This window comes from Pollachius pollachius, assembly GCF_949987615.1.
Source record: "Pollachius pollachius genome assembly, chromosome: 7".
Taxonomy (NCBI): Eukaryota; Metazoa; Chordata; class Actinopteri; order Gadiformes; family Gadidae; genus Pollachius; species Pollachius pollachius.
Genome location: NC_136940.1, coordinates 117,252 through 138,199, shown reverse-complemented (window position 1 = coordinate 138,199; position 20,948 = coordinate 117,252). Strand labels below are relative to the sequence as shown.

The following is a 20,948-nucleotide window of genomic DNA, read 5'->3' as shown; positions in this document are numbered from 1 at the left end:
TATGTTCACTCAAATTTTTGGTAGTTTAAGTCCACTTTATAGTGCGTGAACACCACTACAAAATGGCGAGCACCCTATATAGTGCACTATATCCGTGATAGGGAACAATTTCGAACACAGCTACGCAAACTCATTGCTCCCACTAAAGTTGAGGTGAGCTAAAAATGAGGCTAAACTGGCATTTTACAGATTAAGATGTTCAAATGTATTGTGTTTAAAAATACACAGATGTTTAGAATGTTTCAAAAATATGTTTAAAATGTTTCAAAAATGTTTAAAACGTTTAAAAAAAATATGATCAGAGATGTTTAAAATGTGTAAAATATTATCAAAGATGTTTAAAATATGATCAGAGATGTTTAAAATGTGTAAAATAATTAAAAGATCTTTCAAAACACAGGCATTTAGAAGAAAAAAATGGGGGGGGGGGGGGGGGGGCTCAGCTGAAATTTGTTCTCTGAGGGGGGGCTCACTCTCTCATACTTTGAAAACCCCTGATCTAGACCGTACCATACTGTGTTGTCGTAGCGTCGGGCATGGGCCTAGTGGGCTCCAAGTATGCTATCTTACAACCATGTGATCACATGCTGTCAGGGCTAAACTTAGTTCCTTGGGCTTCAGATTTCACAGTACTATCAGAGGCACACTAACTCAGTTCTTCACTGGTTTTAACTCAGAGCCTTTTGCTTTGTGCACGTCGGAAGGTAACTTAATTATAACTGTCAGTACCCTTCTTATTTGGTTCGTCCTACATCTCCTTTAAGTGATTTAACTGAGACTTTTCCCTACCGTTCTGGAGTCAAGTGTTCATGTCGGTCAATGGTAACATGCTTATCTATTTTAAAAAGCATCCTTCTGTTTGGTCTTCATCAAAGAGGGTTTGAGACAGGAACCTCTTCTCCACAGGAGTGACTCTGGGAAAAGATGAACCATCAGGGCTGTGACCGCCCCCCCCAACCAGTATGCTGAGAACACATCAGGTATACACCCTAACTACCAACTCTGACTATCACTAGCCCCGACAGGCTTTAGCTAAACTACCAACCCTAATCCTAACTATCACTAACCCTAACACTAAACTACCAACCCCAACCCTAATTATCACTAACACTAACCTATCAACACCAACCCTTACCTGTCACTGACATACACCTAAATACGAATGTAGTATAGTAAATATTTAGTATCTATACTTTGTGTGTTTTCCAGTCCAGATGTCGGGATTTGCCGTGTGTCGCGGGTCTGTCGGCTCAATCAAGGCTCTGTGGGAGGGGAGGATCCTAAAGAATCAAAAGGAGATTCAGAGACCAAAGCCTAAGGACCAAGACGGCCTAAATAGGTACCTAATAATATTACCCTGAACCTACTCACCTGCTACCAAATTAGCAGACTGGTAAAAGTACCTAGACCAGTGTTAGTACCAGACTGATGTTAGCACCAGACTGGTAATAGAACCAGACTGGTAATAGAACCAGACTGGTAATAATACCTATATAATAATAATAATAATAATAATAATAATAATAATATATGGATATAGTAACCATGAACCTAACCTAATCCCACAGACTGGTTATAGTATTTTGTGGTGGACTCTATAGATATAATTCACCATACTGTGTTATTATGTTTATGTTTTCCAATGTACTGTCTCATTCTGTGTTACAGGGACGCTTTCTCTTTAAGATCGCTCAACTTGTTTGTTGTTCTGCCAGTCGGCGCAATGTTTGAATTTAACGGTTGTATTTCATGTAGGCTACGCCGTCTAGGCTTCGCCTTCTGGGCTTGTCCCGTGTGCGTGCTTGCGCGCACTGAAAATTTCAACTATGCACCAATCAACGTGGGCACCGCCCACATTTCCCACGGCACCGTGTATATAAGGTGGCGCATACCGCCGCTCATCCTACCTTTTTTTTCAGCGTTGTACTGATCAACATGTCTAAACTTCTAGAACCCTGTGGCAGCGGCGTGGGCGAGGCGTCAGACCAACGGCCCTTTTCAGGGCCACTGGGGAGCGCTTCCCTAAGAGCTGGGCCCTTCTCAGGGCCTCAATGTGCTTCCTGTCCCGCTTCCCTGGCGCCGGGTGACGGGCACCGGGCGTGTTTCAGATGCCTCGGCGCTGAACACGCCGCGGTTGCCATGGTTACTCCTGCCTCCTGCACCGCCTGCCGCGCTCTGCCTGAAGAGGGGCTCCTCTCCAGGCACCTATTCTTCTCGCCGTCGGTGGACCTCGCCGAGGCCATCGACATTTTTGAGGCTGGAGTTCCGGACGTCGAAGACGACGAACACATCGAGGTGCATGACGTCGCCTCCTTGGACGACGTCTTTGCGTCGTCCAAGGGAGAACCAGGACTCTGCGTCCGGGTTCTCCCTCTCCAGGGCTTCCACCGCCACGGTCATCCCCAGGGAGAAGCCACGCCGGATGGCCGATCTATTCGGCGAAATAATGGGCAAGGCGGCGGCCATCAAGGGCATCCCTATGCCAGCCCCGCCTCTCGCCCCCATGTCGGATGACATGCAGGGCGAGTGCTTTCGCACCCTGTCTTCCTCCCGGCGGGCTACCCGGTGCCCCTTGTTCCAACCGGTTCAGCATTTCTTCGCTGCTGCGGGTGGAGACCCTTCTACCCTGAAGGCCCCGGTGAAGGCCTTCACTGACTTCACTAACGTGGAGGGGTGGGCTGATACTCAGGCGAGGGGGATCCCTCGCCTGGAACCTCCCCTGGCAGCGCTTCTCTATCCGGGCGCCGGATGGCGTCCTAACGAGAAGCCGCTGCCCCCGACCGCCTCCAGAAGCAGATTATCGGTCTGACGGAGTGTTCGTGTGTGCCTCACAATCTGCGGCGGCGGTCAACAACCTCGCCCTGCTCTCCTCTGCCCTGGTCTCCTTGTCGGCTGGCAGGGAGGCTTAGGGCCCGGAGCCGCAAGATGGCTGGCGGTTTCCCACTTCTCCAGCGCCATCCTCCAGCTATGCCAGCCGATAGCCGTTTCGGCCGGCCAGCATATGGCCTGGACGACCATGATCCAGAGGGCCATATGGCTCTCCCGCACTGCGGTGCCGGAACGAGAGCGGGCCAGCCTCGTCCAGGGCCCATTAGCTCCGGATGGACTATTTGGGCCCCGGTTCTCGGAGGTGCTCGCGCACCAGCAGTCTGTCCGTGAGAATCGTTCCCGGTTCGGGGCGATTCTCACGGGCTCCTCCCAGCAGCAGGCCGGAAGGAAGTGGGGTCGAGTGCGGTCCCAACACTCCAGGGGGCCGCCTCCAACCCCGATGCCACAGCCGCAGCCGCAGCCGGGGAGAGCAGCACAGCGGAGCCAGAAGCACCACAAGCTGACTCCCAGTTATTCCTTTCAAACTTTTAATAAAGATAATAAAGACCGTTAGGCCGAACGGCAGTACATACTTCCAATAGAGCGATATTCCTTAGGCCAACTGCGTCCTACGCTTGTTGTGCATTCCTCTAGGCTGTCCATTTCCCCGGCCGGACGGCGTGTTTACATAGCCTCTGGTTCACCTGCTTCAAATAAGCGGCGTCCCTTTGAGCTTCGTGGGCGGACTCGAGACTCGTTACACGAGCCCGTAGATACGGACGCTTGTACCAGTCTCCTAGTTCCCCACATTATCCCCTCTACCTCCCTCCTACAGGCTGTGGAAGGTGAGGAGACGGGTCTGCGCGCTGTGGTGACAGCTAGCGGACAACGCGGCGATCCTAGCGAGGCGGCTAGACTCGTTCATCGGGCACGAGTGAAGCGGCTAGATGGCTCGCTGCCTGTTCAGCGGACACGAGCGCGGCGTCTAGACAGCTCGTTGTATGTACAGCGACTGACTCTGTAACGTCTACCACGCTCGCTGAGCCCCCTCCCTTTCATGGGATGCCCCCATTGGTTCACACACAGTGTGGAGGCGGTAGGGGCCGAGGAATACGGGTTATTCCTGGACAGCGTTCCTCAGCTGTCAGCTCGCCCTCTCTCCGACCGCTATGCGTGTTGGCAAGAGCGGTGCGTTCTACCATCGTGGTTGGACAACACGCTGAGATGGGGCCATCTCATACAGTTCAAGCGCCGTCCCCCACCCTTTATAGGTTTGGTGGAGACCAGGCTACGGGACCCAGCGGCAAGCACGGCTCTGGCAGCAGAGGTGGCCCGTCTTTTGGAGAAGGGGGCCATCACTACCGTTCCCCCCCCACGAGTCACACCTACGTTTTTTCTCCCGCTACTTCCTGGTTTTCCAAGAAGGAGAAGAGACCTATTCTGGATCTTCGCGTGTTCAAAAGATTTGAGAAAATTCAGAATGCTCACTATCGCTGCTCCGATGTGTGAGAGAGGGCAACTGGTTCACATCCCTGGATCTCAAGGATGCTTACTTCCACGTCCCTGTTCGGCTGGCGCACAGGAAGTTTCTCCGCTTTGCCTTTATGGGGTTGGCCTACGAGTACCAGTGCCTGCCATTCGGCTATTCCCTGGCCCCACGCACCTTCTCAAAGTGTGTGGAGACGGCGTTGGGACCGCTCAGGCGTCAGGACTGCTCAGGCGTCAGGGAAAGTGGGTTCTCTTCTACCTGGACGACCTACTTATTCTGAGCAACTCAGAGGAAGCTGTGAGAAGGGACACCATGACGGTGATAAACCATCTCTCTTTCCTGGGTTTTGCCATCAACTGGGAAAAGAGCTCCCCGCTCCCCGGCCGGCAGATAGTCTACTTGGGGCTTTGCCTAGGCTCAGCCACCATGACAGCGATGCTCTCGCCTCCTCGACGAGACGCCATCCTGTTGGCACTCTCCCGCTTTCGCGTTCACAGAAACATGACCGCACTGTCCCCCATGCCCATGTTAGGGCTGATGGCGGCCGCCCATCCAGTTGTTCCCCTGGGTCTGCTCTTTATGCGCAGACTCCAGCGGTGGTTTGCTCGGCAACGGTTGGACCCCATGCGACACAAGCTCAGGGTGCGCCTCGTACCCCGTTCGGTGTCATCAGACCTGGGATATTGGGGAAAAAAACCCCGCCCATCTCAGTGGTGTTCCCCTGGGCGGAGTGACGTCCTACGTAGTGTTCTTCACGGACGCCTCGTTGACGGCTTGGGGAGGAGCGTGCCTCTCTCACTGGGTCGGAGGCGAGTGGGAAGGTTCCAACACATAAATGTGCTGGAACTCGCCTCTGTGAGGAAAGTGCTGTTGCATTTCTTTCACCTGGTACGTGGCCGCCACATTCTGATCAGCGTGTCGACGGCGGCGTACATAAACAGACTGCTCTCCACCGAAAGGCGGTCCAGCTCTGGCTTTGGTGTCAGTGTCTCCTCAGTCTGAGAGCCCTGCATATCGCGGGCGCCCAGAACTCCGGGCTGGACCTCATGTCTCGCGGCGGTCCCCGCCGAGACGAGTGGCGGTTACATCCCGACATTGTCAGACTGATCTGGCAGAGGTTCGGGACGGCTCAGGTGGACCTGTTCGCGTCCAGGGAGAAAACACACTGCAGGTGGTGGTTCTCTTTCAACCCTCGGGATCTTCCCCCGTTAGGGCTGGATGCGTTGGCACACACACCTTGGCCGCGGGCTCTCTTGTATGCGTTTCCCCCGCTCCAACTGATCCTTCCTCTTCTGGAACGGGTCAGACGGGAGAGATTGCCCCTCATTATAGTGGCTCCGGAGAACCGCTCAAGTCTGTGGTTTCCAGAGCTAGCGGCGCTCTCACGGACGGCGTCGTGGCCGGTGCCATTCAGATCGGATGCTCGTTCACAGGCCCACGGGACAGTGCACCACCCGCCCCATGTATCGGGACGGCTGTTGGTTTGGCTCCTGAGAGGTTGATCCTTCAGGGCAAAGGTTTTCCTGAAGCGGTTGTCAACACTATCCAGAGTGCTCGTGCACCTTCTACTTCTTCCCCCTATGCAGCAAAGTGGGGCGCTTTCTCTAATTGGTGTGACAGGAACCAAGCTGGTGATGTAGGAAGCGGCTTGCGTTTCTGCAGTACTTATTGGAAAAAGGTTTGGCCTTCTCCACTATCAAGGTCTATGCGGCAGCCGTTTCGGTTGGCCATGCAGGCTGTGATGGTAGACCGATCTTCAGCCATCCACTGGTCAAGAGATTCTTGCCTGGGGCTAGATGCCTTAGTCCTGTTCCGCACGTGCTTACACCATGCTGGGAGCTCCCCACCGTGTTGCGCGGGGTTGTCCAGGGACCCTTGCGAGCCTCTCTCTCAGGCCTCTTTGGAGGCCCTGTCCTTTAAGACGGCGTTCTTATTGGCTTTGGTTTCTGCCAAGTGGGCCGGTTTGTTGACCGCTCTGGCTGTCAGCCCGAGCTGCTTGTTGCTTAACGAGGACAGCTCCTTTGCGCTGCTCAGACCTAATCCTGCGTTCTTCCCAAAGAACATTAACAGTTCTTTCCGGTCTAGCTTTTCACCCCCACCTCATTCTAGTGAGGCGGAGGCGGAGTTGCATCTCCTGTGCCCGGTGCGGGTGCTGGCTATGTACGTGAAACGCTCGGCCGCGTTCCGCTCCACACAACAGTTGTTTGTTCGGTTTGCCAGTTGACGAGTTGGAAGTTTCTTATTGGAGAGTTGGACTCCATCGCTCTGCCTCCGGTGGTAGCGGAGGCAGAGCTGTGTTTTGCAAATCCTCAGCTTTTTTGAGTCTGATGTGCCCTGGTGACTTTTTTTGAGTCTGATGTGCCCTGGTGACTGAAGTTTTTGTGACTGGGGTCCAGCAGGAGTACATTGATGGGTCTCCGCTCGCAGCTTCGCCTTAGCCCATAAGGCGAAGCCTAGACCGCATAGCCTACATGAAATAGAACGATAGTTATGATATTATAACTCTAGTTCTATGATTGTAGGCGTAGCTGTCTGGTTTCCCACCTGCTGTACCCTCCTAATGCAGAAAGAATAGCGGGGAGGATGAGCGGCGCTATGCGCCGCCTTATATACGCGGTGTCGTGGGAAATGTGGGCGGTGCCCATGTTGATGGGTGCATAGTCGAAATTTTCAGTCCGTGCAAGCACGCACACGGGGCAAGCCCATAAGGCGAAGCCTAGACGGCTACGCCAACAATCATAGAACTAGTTATAATATAACTATTGTTTCAGGTTTTGGGGTGAGGGTTAGACCTGTCAGCCTCCTCGGCCAGTGCACCGCGGTCGGTGATGGTTAAAGCAGCCCGTACCTGAGAAGGGAGTTGACGTAAGAGAGCGGAAATCTGGCCTGTGCTCCCCAAGCAGATCCAACATCCGTCCATAAGTTCACAGGGTCTTCTGTCACCCCTTGCAGAGAAAACAGCCGGCCAGCCCTCTCAGCATCAGAAAGTTTGACTGTCTTTAACAGCATGGAGTGCCGTTTACTTATTAAACCAAACCCGTTAAATTCAAACATTGCGCCGCCCGCAGATCAACAAACATATCGCGCAATCTTGAAGAGACAGCGTCCCTTTAACACAAAACGAGATAGTACATTGGAAAACATGTCAATAAAACAGTATAGTGAATTATATATAGAGAGTCCCGCACAATCTGGATATATTAACCCAGAACCTAACCCCATAGACTGAGTAACGTTTGGGAGAATCGCATCGTTTTGGCCAAACTGAAAGAGAAGTTGGTCAACGAGGACGGACGTCTCATCTTCAGGCTGGAGAAAGAAGAATGGAAGGTTGTAGCCCATCTTTCTCTAATGCTAGTCCTAACAAACCCTAAAATAGAATATCACTATGCCCAACTCTTTTTTAGGAGAGTCCTAACTAACCCTTAAGTCTCTTCTTCTACTTGCTTTTGGGACTGCTAACTGACAGCTGATACACCCAGACCAGGAGAACACTGTGATCCTCAGCCTAGGGGGCACCTCCCCCCCCCACCTCCTCTCTATCTCACTCTTTAATAAAGCATAAAAATGCAAAGATTAATAAAAAGAAAAAAGATATCTACATATGAATGCATTTGGCATCGTAGGCCAAATAGTATACTGATCAATCACGTTTGAGCGATCTTCGGTTGCATCAAAGTCAACCGTCCGTGAAGCAACAATCATCTGACGACAACTGAGCTTTGATATCTCTTTATGGAGACTAGCTGACATGACGCCTGGACCGGAAACAAAAGATCTAGAGTTTGAGATAATGTGGAGAGAGGTTGGACTAGTCTACTGGAACAATCCGGTGGTAGTCGTCTGTCCCTCTACCTCTATCGGTACGTCTCAAGTCTCTAATCTATAACCGTAAACAACCAGCAGCGCGGTGGAGGAAGGCATCCATTATCCTGCTTCACTGGACCCCCAACATATTGCCCCTCAGACTACAAAGCATGGCTTCCAAGATTGAGTAAATTGGTCAATTCATTTTAGGAAAAATTATACAATCTACCAGGGGATAGCACATTTTTAATGCACATGTTATATGCAATATGCTGACACAGAACAAGACATGCATATTATCTCATTTATATTTTAAATCTCATTTCAACATTTGAGTGTAAAAGCAGGTTTGGGGCTAAGGTTATAAGGTGATCCTTACCCTTTTGAGCTGTACACCAATTTTGCTTTTGTTTCCCATAACAGACTTTACCTCAAGCATTAGTACATCTCACTCAAGTTCAGGAATGGCAGATCCACAGAACAGGACTGCAGAGCATTCCTAATTTCATCTGCAGATTTGAACATGTGGTTGTGCTTGACCTGTCCCGCAATGCCATCAACCAGATTCCAAGAGAGATTGGTATGTTTAACTTCACTCCTTTGAAACATTAGGACAGTATTATAGAAAACATAACCAATTTGACATGATATCATGAAGTTCATATTTTAGTTATATGCAGCTAGTCATGGTTATGGTTAGGGATAGGCTTGAATCATGGGCCACCTCATATCTTTAAACGGATGTTGAAGTACCGTAATGTTTAACCAGTACTTAATATAGCTCACAGCATTAGCAGACCTGTAGAATGTAAACTAATATAGTTATTGTCCTTCAACGTATGAACAAACAAAACTTTGTAATTTCAATTCATGTTCCACCTCATTAACCATATCCTTGAGTCCTACATTTTTCTTTACCTTTGAAGGCTTGTTCTATCTATATCCAGGTGAGATGAGGCGCTTACGCGAGTTGCTGCTAAGTTACAACCAACTAAAAGACATTCCTGAGGAACTTGGTCGTTGTGAAAATCTGGAGAGACTGGAGTTGGCGATGAATAGAAACCTCAGTGATTTGCCCTCCGAGGTAGGATTAACCCTAACCCTAATACTCTAACCTAACCCTACCCTTAGACTTTAACCTAACCCTACTACCCTAAGACTCTAACCTAACCCTAGTATCCTAAGACTCTAACCTAACCCTAGTATCCTAAGACCCTAACCTAACCCTAGTATCCTAAGACTCTAACCTAACCCTACTACCCTAAGACTCTAACCTAACCCTACTATCCTAAGACTCTAACCTAACCCTAGTATCCTAAGACTAACCTAACCCTAGTATCCTAAGACTCTAACCTAACCCTAGTATCCTAAGACTCTAACCTAACCCTACTACCCTAAGACTCTAACCTAACCCTAGTCCCCTAAGACTCTAACCTAACCCTAGTATCCTAAGACTAACCTAACCCTAGTATCCTAAGACTCTAACCTAACCCTAGTATCCTAAGACTCTAACCTAACCCTACTACCCTAAGACTCTAACCTAACCCTAGTATCCTAAGACTCTAACCTAACCCTAGTATCCTAAGACTAACCTAACCCTAGTATCCTAAGACTCTAACCTAACCCGAGTATCCTAAGACTCTAACCTAACCCTAGTATCCTAAGACTAACCTAACCCTAGTCCCCTAAGACTCTAACCTAACCCTAGTCCCCTAAGACTCTAACCTAACCCTAGTATCCTAAGACTCTAACCTAACCCTAGTATCCTAAGACTCTAACCTAACCCTAGTATCCTAAGACTCTAACCTAACCCTAGTATCCTAAGACTCTAACCTAACCCTACTACCCTAAGACTCTAACCTAACCCTAGTCCCCTAAGACTCTAACCTAACCCTAGTATCCTAAGACTCTAACCTAACCCTAGTATCCTAAGACTCTAACCTAACCCTACTATCCTAAGACTCTAACCTAACCCTTGTATCCTAAGACTCTAACCTGACCCTAGTATCCTAAGACTCTAACCTAACCCTAGTATCCTAAGACTCTAACCTAACCCTAGTATCCTAAGACTCTAACCTAACCCTAGTATCCTAAGACTAACCTAAGCCTAGTATCCTAAGACTCTAACCTAACCCTAGTATCCTAAGACTAACCTAACCCTAGTATCCTAAGACTCTAACCTAACCCTAGTATCCTAAGACTAACCTAACCCTAGTATCCTAAGACTCTAACCTAACCCTAGTATCCTAAGACTCTAACCTAACCCTAAGACTCTAACCTATTCCTAGTATCCTAAGACTAACCTAACCCTACTACCCTAAGACTCTCTGACCTAACCCTACTACCCTAATACTCTAACCTAACCCTAGTATCCTAAGACTAACCTAACCCTAGTATCCTAAGACTCTAACCTAACCCTAGCATCCTAAGACTCTAACCTAACCCTAGTATCCTAAGACTCTAACCTAACCCTAGTATGCTAAGACTAACCTAACCCTAGTATCCTAAGACTCTAACCTAACCCTACTACCCTAAGACTCTAACCTAACCCTAGTATCCTAAGACTCTAACCTAACCCTACTACCCTAAGACTCTAACCTAACCCTAGTATCCTAAGACTCTAACCTGACCCTAGTATCCTAAGACTGTAACCTAACCCTAGTATCCTAAGACTCTAACCTAACCCTAGTATCCTAAGACTGTAACCTAACCCTAGTATCCTAACACTCTAACCTAACCCTAGTCCCCTAAGACTCTAACCTAACCCTAGTATCCTAAGACTCTAACCTAACCCTAGTATCCTAAGACTCTAACCTAACCCTAGTATCCTAAGACTCTAACCTAACCCTAGTCCCCTAAGACTCTAACCTAACCCTACCCTAAGACTCTAACCTAACCCTAGTATCCTAACACCGTAACCTAACCCTAGTATCCTAAGACTCTAACCTAGACTCTAATCTAACCGTAATAGCCGAAATCCTAGCACCCTAATCCTAGGACCCTAACATCAATGAAGCCATCTACACACTTTTTGAAATCAGACCCAAACCTAATCTAATAAGAAATCATATTTTACATCCCTTTTTGCCAACATGACACATTGCACTACAGTGCCAGCTGATGCCTGAATGTGTTGTCTGCAGCTCAGCCAACTTAAGAAGCTCTGCTACCTGGACCTGTCCATGAACCGCTTCCTGAGCCTCCCCGAGTGCGTGGTGGGCCTGGCTGGGCTGCAGTGGCTGGACATGGGAGGGAACCGCCTGCAGGTTTTACCTGCAGATATCCACAGGTCACTACACACTACCTGAAATTAGACAATGTCATCTGAATGTACTACAGTGAGGGTTTCAGTGTGCCCTAACAATGAATCCCCCGCCCCCTCCTTTGTCTGTTCAATTGGGGAACATGTTTGGTTTCATTTTGCTTGTTTTGTATATTTTAATTAATTGATTAAGGGCACCATTAGAGGGTGCCCCCGACACATTAGCCGCCCTAGACTATCGCCTAGGTCGCCGGCCCTGGGTATAATGTATAGAACGCCGGTCAGTATCGGGAAAATAAGCCCAGACATCTTGCCTCGCTTTGAAGGGGCTTATTTTAATAACCAGCGACGTTCTATACATTATCCCGCTTATTACACGGCTACTTGCCAACACGGTGTGTCTTTTTACAATTACCATTCTTAGTGTCGATCAGTAGAGAAGTACTCCGCCAAAGACGTTGACGTCGCTTAGCAACCGAATACGCTGGGGTTGATAAATTACCAGACTACTTCCGGAGTGATACCAAAGACGTTAATCAGAGGCAAAAAATCAAATTTCCTTGACAGCGGTCATTATGCTTAGCAACGGTCATTATCAAAGAATAATTCTCAGCTGGAAGCTGTGATGGCCCATGCAAGTGAACGGAGCGTTCCACAGCATTGAGAAGAGCTGTGTAATAAACAAATGTAATTGTTAGTAAGGAATGTTACATGAATTTATTCTATGAATTACAGAATGTTATTAGGTGAGGGCTTCAAGCATCGCTCACCTGTTGTTCTTCTTAGGCTTTATTTCTTTCTTTCCTTCTATCTTATTCTCTACAAACGTGGGACCCTACTCCTTCCACAATCTTTCATCTAGAGACATTGCGCGTTTATTTTTAACTATGTTCATATAAGCTTGGAAACGGGCGCTACAAATATATTGTTTATTTCGTTTTTCAATTACTTCAGACTTTGCATCTTGGTCAATTTTTAACAGTTTAATTTCATACCCACTTCTAGAATGTTATATTGATGTTATTACAGAATGTTATATGAATGTTATTACAGAATGTTGTATGGATGTATATGGATGTTATTATAGAATATTATATGAATGTTATATGGATGTTATTACATAATGTTCTATGGATGTTATTAAGAATGTTAAATGGATGTTATTTGTATGTTGTTACAGAATGTTACATGGATTGTATATGGATGTTATTACAGAATGGGGAACCTTCACACCCTGTGGCTGCAGAGGAATGAACTGAAAGAGCTCCCTGAGAATCTGAGTCTCCTGCAGAGTCTGGAGACACTGGTCCTAAGCAACAACAGACTGAGAGACATCCCTGCCCAGATGGAAGGAATGGCAAACCTGAGGTCAGCCTTTCACCTCTTCCACCTCCGGATCTATAGGACCAATATGTAACTAAATAAACTGACCCTAGAGACCCCCCTATAAACCCTAACCCTACTAGACCCTGACCCTAGGGACCCCACTATAGACCCTTACCCCTACTGGTAAATAAAATATAAAGATACTGTTTACTGCAGCTTTGATCAAAATACAATGGTTTTAATAGAGAATTTAATACACGCTTCTTGTTACAGATTTGTGAACTTTCGGGACAATCCCCTCACATTGGATGTGCTGCTCTTTAACAAGACACAGCAAGAGGAGGGAGAAGACGAAGACAGAGAGATGTTTGGGCGTGAATTCATGCACATGTACATCCAGGAAGCCCGCAGGAGAGACATGATGTCGTCAACGTGACTCAGGGCAGCTAAAGCCAGTATCCCAATGTTACCTTTACTTAAGACGTTTTCGTGCTCCGGTTTACGTCAGTAGTTTACGGATAGCTTTGATGTTCTAATAATATTAAAAAGTAGAATGAATATGAATAATAAAATAACAGTATAACAATAAAAATGTTATATTATTATGGTATCAAACTGAAAGCTAACAGGAATACCATAGCAAGAAGATTATCAACCTTCTCCTTTACTGAATTGCTTTTGTCAAATAAGTTACACAGAAATCGTTTATACCAGACTCCAAATCAACAAAAAATATTTATAAAACGGTCTGTTAAAAAAAAAAAGCTCATCTCAAATAGCTCAAAGGTAAAATGAATGTTGTCATCTCAACCCTGATAAAGGAGCCGTTTGTAATGTACAAAGTAAGGCTCCACTAGAGATGTAATTCTCTGGAGGCTCCCCTGGTTCTCTCTCCGTCGTCAGCGGGCTGAGAGGGCACGGCGGTCAGCAGGACATTCTCCAGCGTGGTCTGTGGGGTGGTGTAGTACTGAAGTTTGGCCATGAAGCCTTTGCTCTGCAGGTAACAGACTCGGCCATGGTCAATGAGCCTCTTGCAGAGACGACCGACGCGACCTCGCTCCTCTGCAGACAGCACCCTGCAAACAACATGTTACAGTCAGACCCTCACCCTGCAAACATGTTACAGTCAGACCCTCACCCTGCAAACAACATGTTAGTCAGACCTGCACCCTGGCTTGGTTGAAGGTAGACCTGAGTAGAACTGTCCCACACGTCCCCAATACACCGCTGCCCTCAATTAGTCAACAACACCCCATGACTACTGCATCCTATCCTTGTTTATTTCAAGATGAACCAGTCGGAAGCAAGGCCACAGAGATGGAACTCTGGGTGTCATTCAGCCGGGACCTTCACCCTATTTGACCATGCCTTCCTCTGGCCTTAAAGATCTCCTATTATACTACTTTTCTGGTCTTAATTTCTTGTTAGTGACTCCTATAGAGCAACCTGACACGAATCACAGTACAAAAAACTATTTAGATTTTCGGGAAACTCTTCCTCTCATCTGGGCGCTTTCAGCGTTCTCTGTCAACACTCGGCTTCGTCCTCCTCCCCCCCTCGCCCCCCTCCTGCCAACCCCACTCCGTTGTGATTGGTTACCTTCCGGAAGAGCATGTTGCAGCATAACCATACATGGAAAATCCGTATTGTTCTACGTAGATAAATCCCGAAAATTTGAACAAGTGAATGGCGCCCGGCACCCCTAGTGTTTAGCGCTCTGCCACCCAGACGGTCAGCAGGGAACACGTCTAAATGCATGTACGTCATTAAGTTTACACTTAAGTATGGTTAAACATGACTATAAATTATTATAACAACGTTTATAGGTCATAAAAGTCGAAAAAGCATAATAGGTGCTCTTTAAGGCTCGCTTTAAGGTGTAAGGACAATGATACCCTATTTAGGCATTGTGGATCTTGTTGAAAATGTTCTATTCTAGCTTTTGTTATATTGAAGACATATACAGTGATGTGAAGTACGATAAGTAATACCCATTCAAGATGTCTTTGTCTGATGGTTCAACGTCTCCATCATGATCTCTGCTTTGGTCGTCAGGACAACCGTTGCATGTCGCCCAACTCGACATCCGCCGGAAAGCTGCGAACTCGGACGCCCCCAAACCGTTCTCTCTGAAGAACTGCTTCCCCACGTACGGCCTCCAGGCACAGCGGTGGTGGCAGCACAAGGCGATGGCCACTCCACACACATCCGCCCTGCTGGGTGTTGCTGAGTGGTGGCTGGGTGGTGCTGGCTCTTCCTGATATCGGCTGCGTTTACAGGGCGGTGCGGTTTCCGAGACAACGCCCTCAAACAAACAGCGGAGGGCGAGGTCTGCTCAGAGGACAGGACCAAACATTTCCTCACTTTTCGTTCCACAACACAAAACGGATTGACCCCATCACACCATGATGGTAATGCCAACATGAACTCACCGGTTGCAGAACCACACAGGTGCTTCCCAACTCCGACCAGACGGACCCTAGTCTCCATGAGGAGGGGGACTCGACCTGCAAGTCATACCAGAACCATCCCTCAACCTACAAGTCATACCAGAACCATCGCTCAACCAACAAGTCATACCACAACCATCGCTCAAACCTACAAGTCCTACCACAACCATCGCTCACCCTACAAGTCATACCAGAACCATCCCTCAACCAACAAGTCATACCACAACCATCGCTCACCCTACAAGTCATACCACAACCATCGCTCACCCTACAAGTCATACCAGAACCATCCCTCAACCAACAAGTCATACCACAACCATCGCTCAAACCTACAAGTCCTACCACAACCATCGCTCACCCTACAAGTCATACCACAACCATCGCTCACCCTACAAGTCATACCAGAACCATCCCTCACCCTACAAGTCATACCAGAACCATCCCTCACACTACAAGTCATACCAGAACCATCCCTCACCCTACAAGTCATACCACAACCATCGCTCAACCTACAAGTCATACCACAACCATCCCTCACCCTACAAGTCATACCACAACCATCGCTCACCCTACAAGTCATACCACAACCATCGCTCAACCTACAAGTCATACCAGAACCATCCCTCACCCTACAAGTCATACCACAGCCATCGCTCAACCTACAAGTCATACCACAACCATACACTCATACAAGTCATACCACAACCATCGCTCAACCTACAAGTCCTACCACAACCATTGCTCAACCTACAAGTCATACCACAACCATCGCTCAACCTACAAGTCATACCACAACCATCGCTCAACCTACAAGTCATACCAGAACCATCGCTCAACCTACAAGTCATACCACAACCATCGCTCAACCTACAAGTCATACCAGAACCATCGCTCAACCTACAAGTCATACCAGAACCATCGCTTAACCTACAAGTCATACCACAACCATCGCTCAACCTACAAGTCATACCACAACCATCACTCAACCTACAAGTCATACCAGTCATCACTCAACCTACAAGTCATACCACAACCATCACTCAACCTACAAGTCATACCACAACCATCACTTAACCTGCAAGTCATACCAGAACCATCACTCAACCTACAAGTTACACCAGAACCATCGCTCAACCTACAAGTCATACCAGAACCATCGCTCAACCTACAAACGTCATAACATTCACTTTTGTAAGAAATTAAAGAAGGGTACGGGTTAGGGTTCGTGACCCAGCGAATCCCTACCTAGATCCAGATGCTGGATGTCCACCTGCAGACGCTCAAATCTACCATCAGCTTGTTGGTGTTTTCCATCCACCTGCAAACAGTTATATATATATGGTTTACATTATATAATCATCAAATAATACTTCTCTCTGTATTATACGCCATGAACAAAGCCATGGTCGCTTTGTGTAATACAGCATCACTAACCCTCACCCCAGCTGACGATAAGAAGAAGATCAAAGAGGAATACTTGAAATACAAGAGATGGCTTCAAACCTTGAAGCGTGTGCTGGATCTCTCCACCAGGAGGAAGTGATGGTTGTCGTGTCCCTTCACGGCTTCATGGATCCAGTGAGATAGTTTGCCTTTCCCAGCTCCAAACTCAACAAAACATCTGTTGGATCCCAGCAATCCAATCTGCTCCATGTTTCCTAATATGGATGCCTGTTAGATTTGTTCAATATGAGGGTTTAGGGTTAATAAACCCTAGTTAGTTAACCAACTAAGGTAAGTGGGTTAAAGTTAATAATGCATAACAGGTTTGAGTACGGTAATACCTGTTGCTTCAAGTGTTTCAATGCAGAGTCACCGTTGTTTGGATCGTCAAGTTGTTGTGTCAGAACAGGATGGGACAAAAGGCTGTCCTCCAGCTTCTCCTCAAGAGCTAGAAGTTACCAGAAGCTAGTTAGTTAGACTCAGACTATTGTTCTTATTCTTGCTGTTAGTGGCTCCCCTATCAGCCAGAGCTTACTGCTCTGTGGATCATTACACCACTCATCGCCCTTGGTTCCTTTCATTTCTATGTTCATCATCTCATCAAGACCACTCGCTGAAGTCCACCCCATTATCCCCAACCGGAAAACAAACAATGCCCTAACCCTAACAATAGTTTATCACAGCCTCTAAGCAGACCTTACCCTAACCTAACCCTATCCTGACCTAAACCTAACCCTCCAAGCAGTCCTAACTTCTCTAACCCTAACCTCTCTCACCTTTCTAATCCTAACCTGTCTAACCCTAACCTCTCTAACCCTTATATTCTCTAACCCTAACCCGACCTAAACCTAACCCTCCAAGCAGTCCTAACCTCTCTAACCCTATAATAATAATAATAATAATAATAATAATAATAATAATAATAATAATCATGGAATTTATACAGTGCTTTTCAAGTCCCCAAAGCGCTTTACAAGTCCACCACCAGGGTATAGCACCCACTGGGGTGATGCACGGCAGCCAGTCTGCGCCAGGACTCTCACCACACACCAGCTTTAGGTGGAGAGTGAGGGAATTAAAGAATCAGCAAATTATACAGGGGGATTATTAGGGGGCCAGATTGAATGAGCCTGGTTGGGCAGTTTTAGCCAGAACACCGGGGAATCCCCTAATCTTTGCGATGAGTGTCCTGGGATCTTTTATGACCTCAGTGAGTCAGGACCTCGGTCTTATGACTCCTCTGAAGGACGGCGCTTCCACAGCACAGTGTCCCCGTCACTGCACTGGGGCATAGGGATTGATGTTAAGGCCAGAGGGAAGAGTGCCACCTACTGGCCACCAACCGACACCACTTCCAGCAGCAACTCATTGTACCCAGTTGGTCTCACAGCAGGAAGTCAACTCTCATCTCACAGCAGGGAGTCAACTCTCATCTCACAGCAGGGAGTCAACTCTCATCTCACAGCAGGGAGTCAACTCTCATCTCACAGCAGGGAGTCAACTCTCATCTCACAGCAGGGCGTCAACTCTCATCTCACAGCAGGGAGTCAACTCTCATCTCACAGCAGGGAGTCAACTCTCATCTCACAGCAGGGCGTCAACTCTCGTCTCACAGCAGGGAGTCAACTCTCGTCTCACAGCAGGGAGTCAACTCTCGTCTCACAGCAGGGAGTCAACTCTATCTCACAGCAGGTAGTCAACTCTCATCTCACAGCAGGGAGTCAACTCTCATCTCACAGCAGGTAGTCAACTCTATCTCACAGCAGGGAGTCAACTCTATCTCACAGCAGGGCGTCAACTCTCGTCTCACAGCAGGGAGTCAACTCTCATCTCACAGCAGGGCGTCAACTCTCGTCTCACAGCAGGGAGTCAACTCTCATCTCACAGCCGAGGGTCATTTCCCAAGTCCAGACTTTTCAGCCTTTTGTCTGAGTCTCAAGTCTCCAGATCTTTCACACCCCAAATATACTGTTAGTAGCAGTAATAGTAGTAGTAGTGTTGGTAGCAGTAGTAGTAGCAGTGGTAGTGGTAGCCGTAGCAGTAGTAGTGGTGGTGGTGGTAGTAGCCGTAGCCGTAGCCGTAGCAGTAGTAGTGGTGGTGGTAGTAGCAGTAGCAGTAGCCGTAGCAGTAGTAGTGGTGGTGGTAGTAGCAGTAGCAGTAGCAGCAGCAGTAGCAGCAGTAGTGGTGGTGGTAGTAGCAGTAGCCGTAGCCGTAGCAGTAGTAGTGGTGGTGGTAGTAGCCGTAGCCGTAGCAGTAGTAGTGGTGGTGGTAGTAGCAGTAGCCGTAGCCGTAGCAGTAGTAGTGGTGGTGGTAGTAGCCGTAGCCGTAGCCGTAGCAGTAGTAGTGGTGGTGGTAGTAGCAGTAGCAGTAGCAGCAGCAGTAGCAGCAGTAGCAGTAATAGTAGCAGTAGCAGTAGTAGGGTTAGTAGTATAAATAATTAACAAGCCAACCTTTAGCGGCTGCCTTTAGCTTCTCCAGGTGTGAATCTAGTGCTGCTTTGCTGCGATGCCCCAAAGCCTAAAATGATGAATTTATTTACATAATATAAAACATTCTACATTATTTAAAACATTCTACATTATTATCATCCATTACAACAGGATAAAGCTAACGACATTCCACTGAAAAGGCCAACATCACAATGTATAACAAAATAACCTGTTTGTATAACCTGTATGTATAATCTGTATGTATAACCCGTATGTATATCTGTTTATATAACCTGTATGTATAACCTGTATGTATATCTGTTTATATAACCTGTATGTATAACCCGTATGTATATCTGTATATATAACCTGTATGTATAACCTGTATGTCTAACCTGTTTGTATAACCCGTTTGTATAACCCGTTTGTATAACCCGTTTGTATAACCCGTTTGTATAACCCGTATGTTAATAATATAAGATTATTAACCTTAATATACAATCCATGCCGCTTTAATTAGTGTTACGTTCATTATCTCTTATATACTATATATTATATAAATCTTAACTAATCAGTACCTGGTCCTCTAATGTCTCTTCGTCCCCGGACCCAGCATTGATGTTTTGTTCATAATATACCTGAAGTCAAAGGTTGAAAGCATGAATTAATAATAAAAGAAACCATTTCAATCTTTCAAATAATCAATTACATTTTAAATTGCACTTACAGGTTTGGGTTTTACCCTGGAGTTGCACTTTTGTAGATGTTTCGATAGCTGCTCCTCAAATACTGTGCTGCGCATCAGAGAAACAGACGAGTACACAACTGATGTATTCTTAGAATATGAATGCAAACTGCATTATATATTCATAGAATACATTAATACGAACTGCGGGTCAGAGTTGGGTCCTTACTGTTTTGGATCCAGCGGACAGGGTATCCTTCGCCTAGAGTTTCCATTCTCCTGAACAGAAAACTGAATCAGGCTACACCACAGCAAAACTGAAAAGACATCTGAGGACAGACATGTGTTAAAGACGAACAATACAAATAATTTCACTTTATAGGTGGAATCACAGCGAGGATGCTGTTCAGTTTTTATGAGACAGTTTAGCTCACTGCTCTCATATGCCACCAATTGCATTTCTCTCATTTCTAAACCAACCATCAATTCATGCTTTGGTCCAATATATTGTTAAAGACAAATTGAAAACAGATGTTTTCACAAAAACTAATCTAAAAGGTCTCGACTCGCCACCACAGATTGGGCACATATGTGATTCGTATTGTTCTGATAAGTAAAGCTTATAGCACTCAGAAAAATCGTCTTATTATCAGTATTGCAGGATTTAAATGGCCTATTTTACTAATCACACCTGGTGTTAAAAAGGGTCCTTTCACTATTTCAAGCACTTAAGCTTTTCTGTTCCAGCTTAATAGATAAGATGATTAGAAAGCATCTCACCACGTGATGTTATAGTTTGTATATTAAACTATATTATATATATATTATTATAATATAGAAATTATTATATAAACAATCTTAGCACGGCAGCATGTTCTCCACAATAAGAGTTTCCACTTCTAATATATATGTGTATTATTATTATTTATTATTATTATATTCAGTGTAATATAATATATGATATCATCTTACCACGTCAGCATGTTCTCCACAATAAGAGTTTCCAGTCCTAACGATCATTTTACAGAACCGTCTTTTCCTCTCCACGAAGAATCCACATCTCCCAGGAATAGGAGACACTCCTCCGACTGACATGATTGACTTAATTATACTCAGGCGGCGTAGTAGTTTATAGGATTATATGTGCTTTAAATTATAGAATATGATAAAGTAAATTAAGTCTGATTCTACATCCGCGTTACACAAGGCACTGCTCTTCTTCCTCTAGAATAACGGAACATTTACCTCA

At 46.6% G+C, this 20,948-nt stretch overlaps 2 protein-coding genes across 3 annotated transcripts; one reads left to right on the top strand and one right to left on the bottom strand.

The window, feature by feature from the left end:
* Positions 1-510: 510 nt before the first annotated feature.
* Positions 511-13,128, top strand: lrrc39 (leucine rich repeat containing 39; the record flags this gene model as incomplete). 2 transcript variants are annotated; one of them, XM_079739607.1, is made up of 8 exons in its annotated part: positions 511-980; positions 1,210-1,339; positions 7,522-7,627; positions 8,528-8,684; positions 9,052-9,188; positions 11,248-11,393; positions 12,582-12,734; positions 12,966-13,128. In XM_079739607.1, the coding sequence occupies exons 2-8, from the start codon at positions 1,215-1,217 to the stop codon at positions 13,126-13,128; spliced, it is 987 nt and encodes a 328-aa protein (XP_079595733.1). In that variant the 5' UTR covers positions 511-980; positions 1,210-1,214. The 2 variants fall into 2 exon arrangements, with proteins under 2 accessions (XP_079595733.1, XP_079595732.1); XM_079739606.1 differs by having other exon boundaries at positions 9,031-9,188.
* Positions 13,129-13,531: 403 nt separating this feature from the next.
* Positions 13,532-20,909, bottom strand: trmt13 (tRNA methyltransferase 13 homolog). The gene is made up of 11 exons (XM_079739599.1): positions 20,672-20,909; positions 19,929-19,978; positions 19,742-19,808; positions 19,593-19,652; positions 19,036-19,102; positions 16,927-17,033; positions 16,646-16,813; positions 16,388-16,460; positions 15,125-15,199; positions 14,684-15,023; positions 13,532-13,768 (listed from the first exon to the last, which is right to left on the bottom strand). Exons 1-11 carry the CDS (start codon positions 20,792-20,794, stop codon positions 13,546-13,548), a joined length of 1,353 nt encoding a protein of 450 aa, XP_079595725.1. The 5' UTR covers positions 20,795-20,909; the 3' UTR covers positions 13,532-13,545.
* Positions 20,910-20,948: the final 39 nt, after the last annotated feature.

What these genes read in the sequence shown, in the direction of transcription:
- trmt13 (XM_079739599.1), bottom strand. Translation starts at nt 20,794, where the DNA reads ATGTCAGTCGGAGGAGTGTCTCCTATTCCTGGGAGATGTGGATTCTTC. An exon ending in TGTCCGCTGGATCCAAAACA is followed by an intron (nt 19,809 to 19,928) that starts GTAAGGACCCAA and finishes TCTGATGCGCAG; the next exon opens with CACAGTATTTGAGGAGCAGC. An exon ending in CCAGGGTAAAACCCAAACCT is followed by an intron (nt 19,653 to 19,741) that starts GTAAGTGCAATT and finishes CTTTGACTTCAG; the next exon opens with GTATATTATGAACAAAACAT.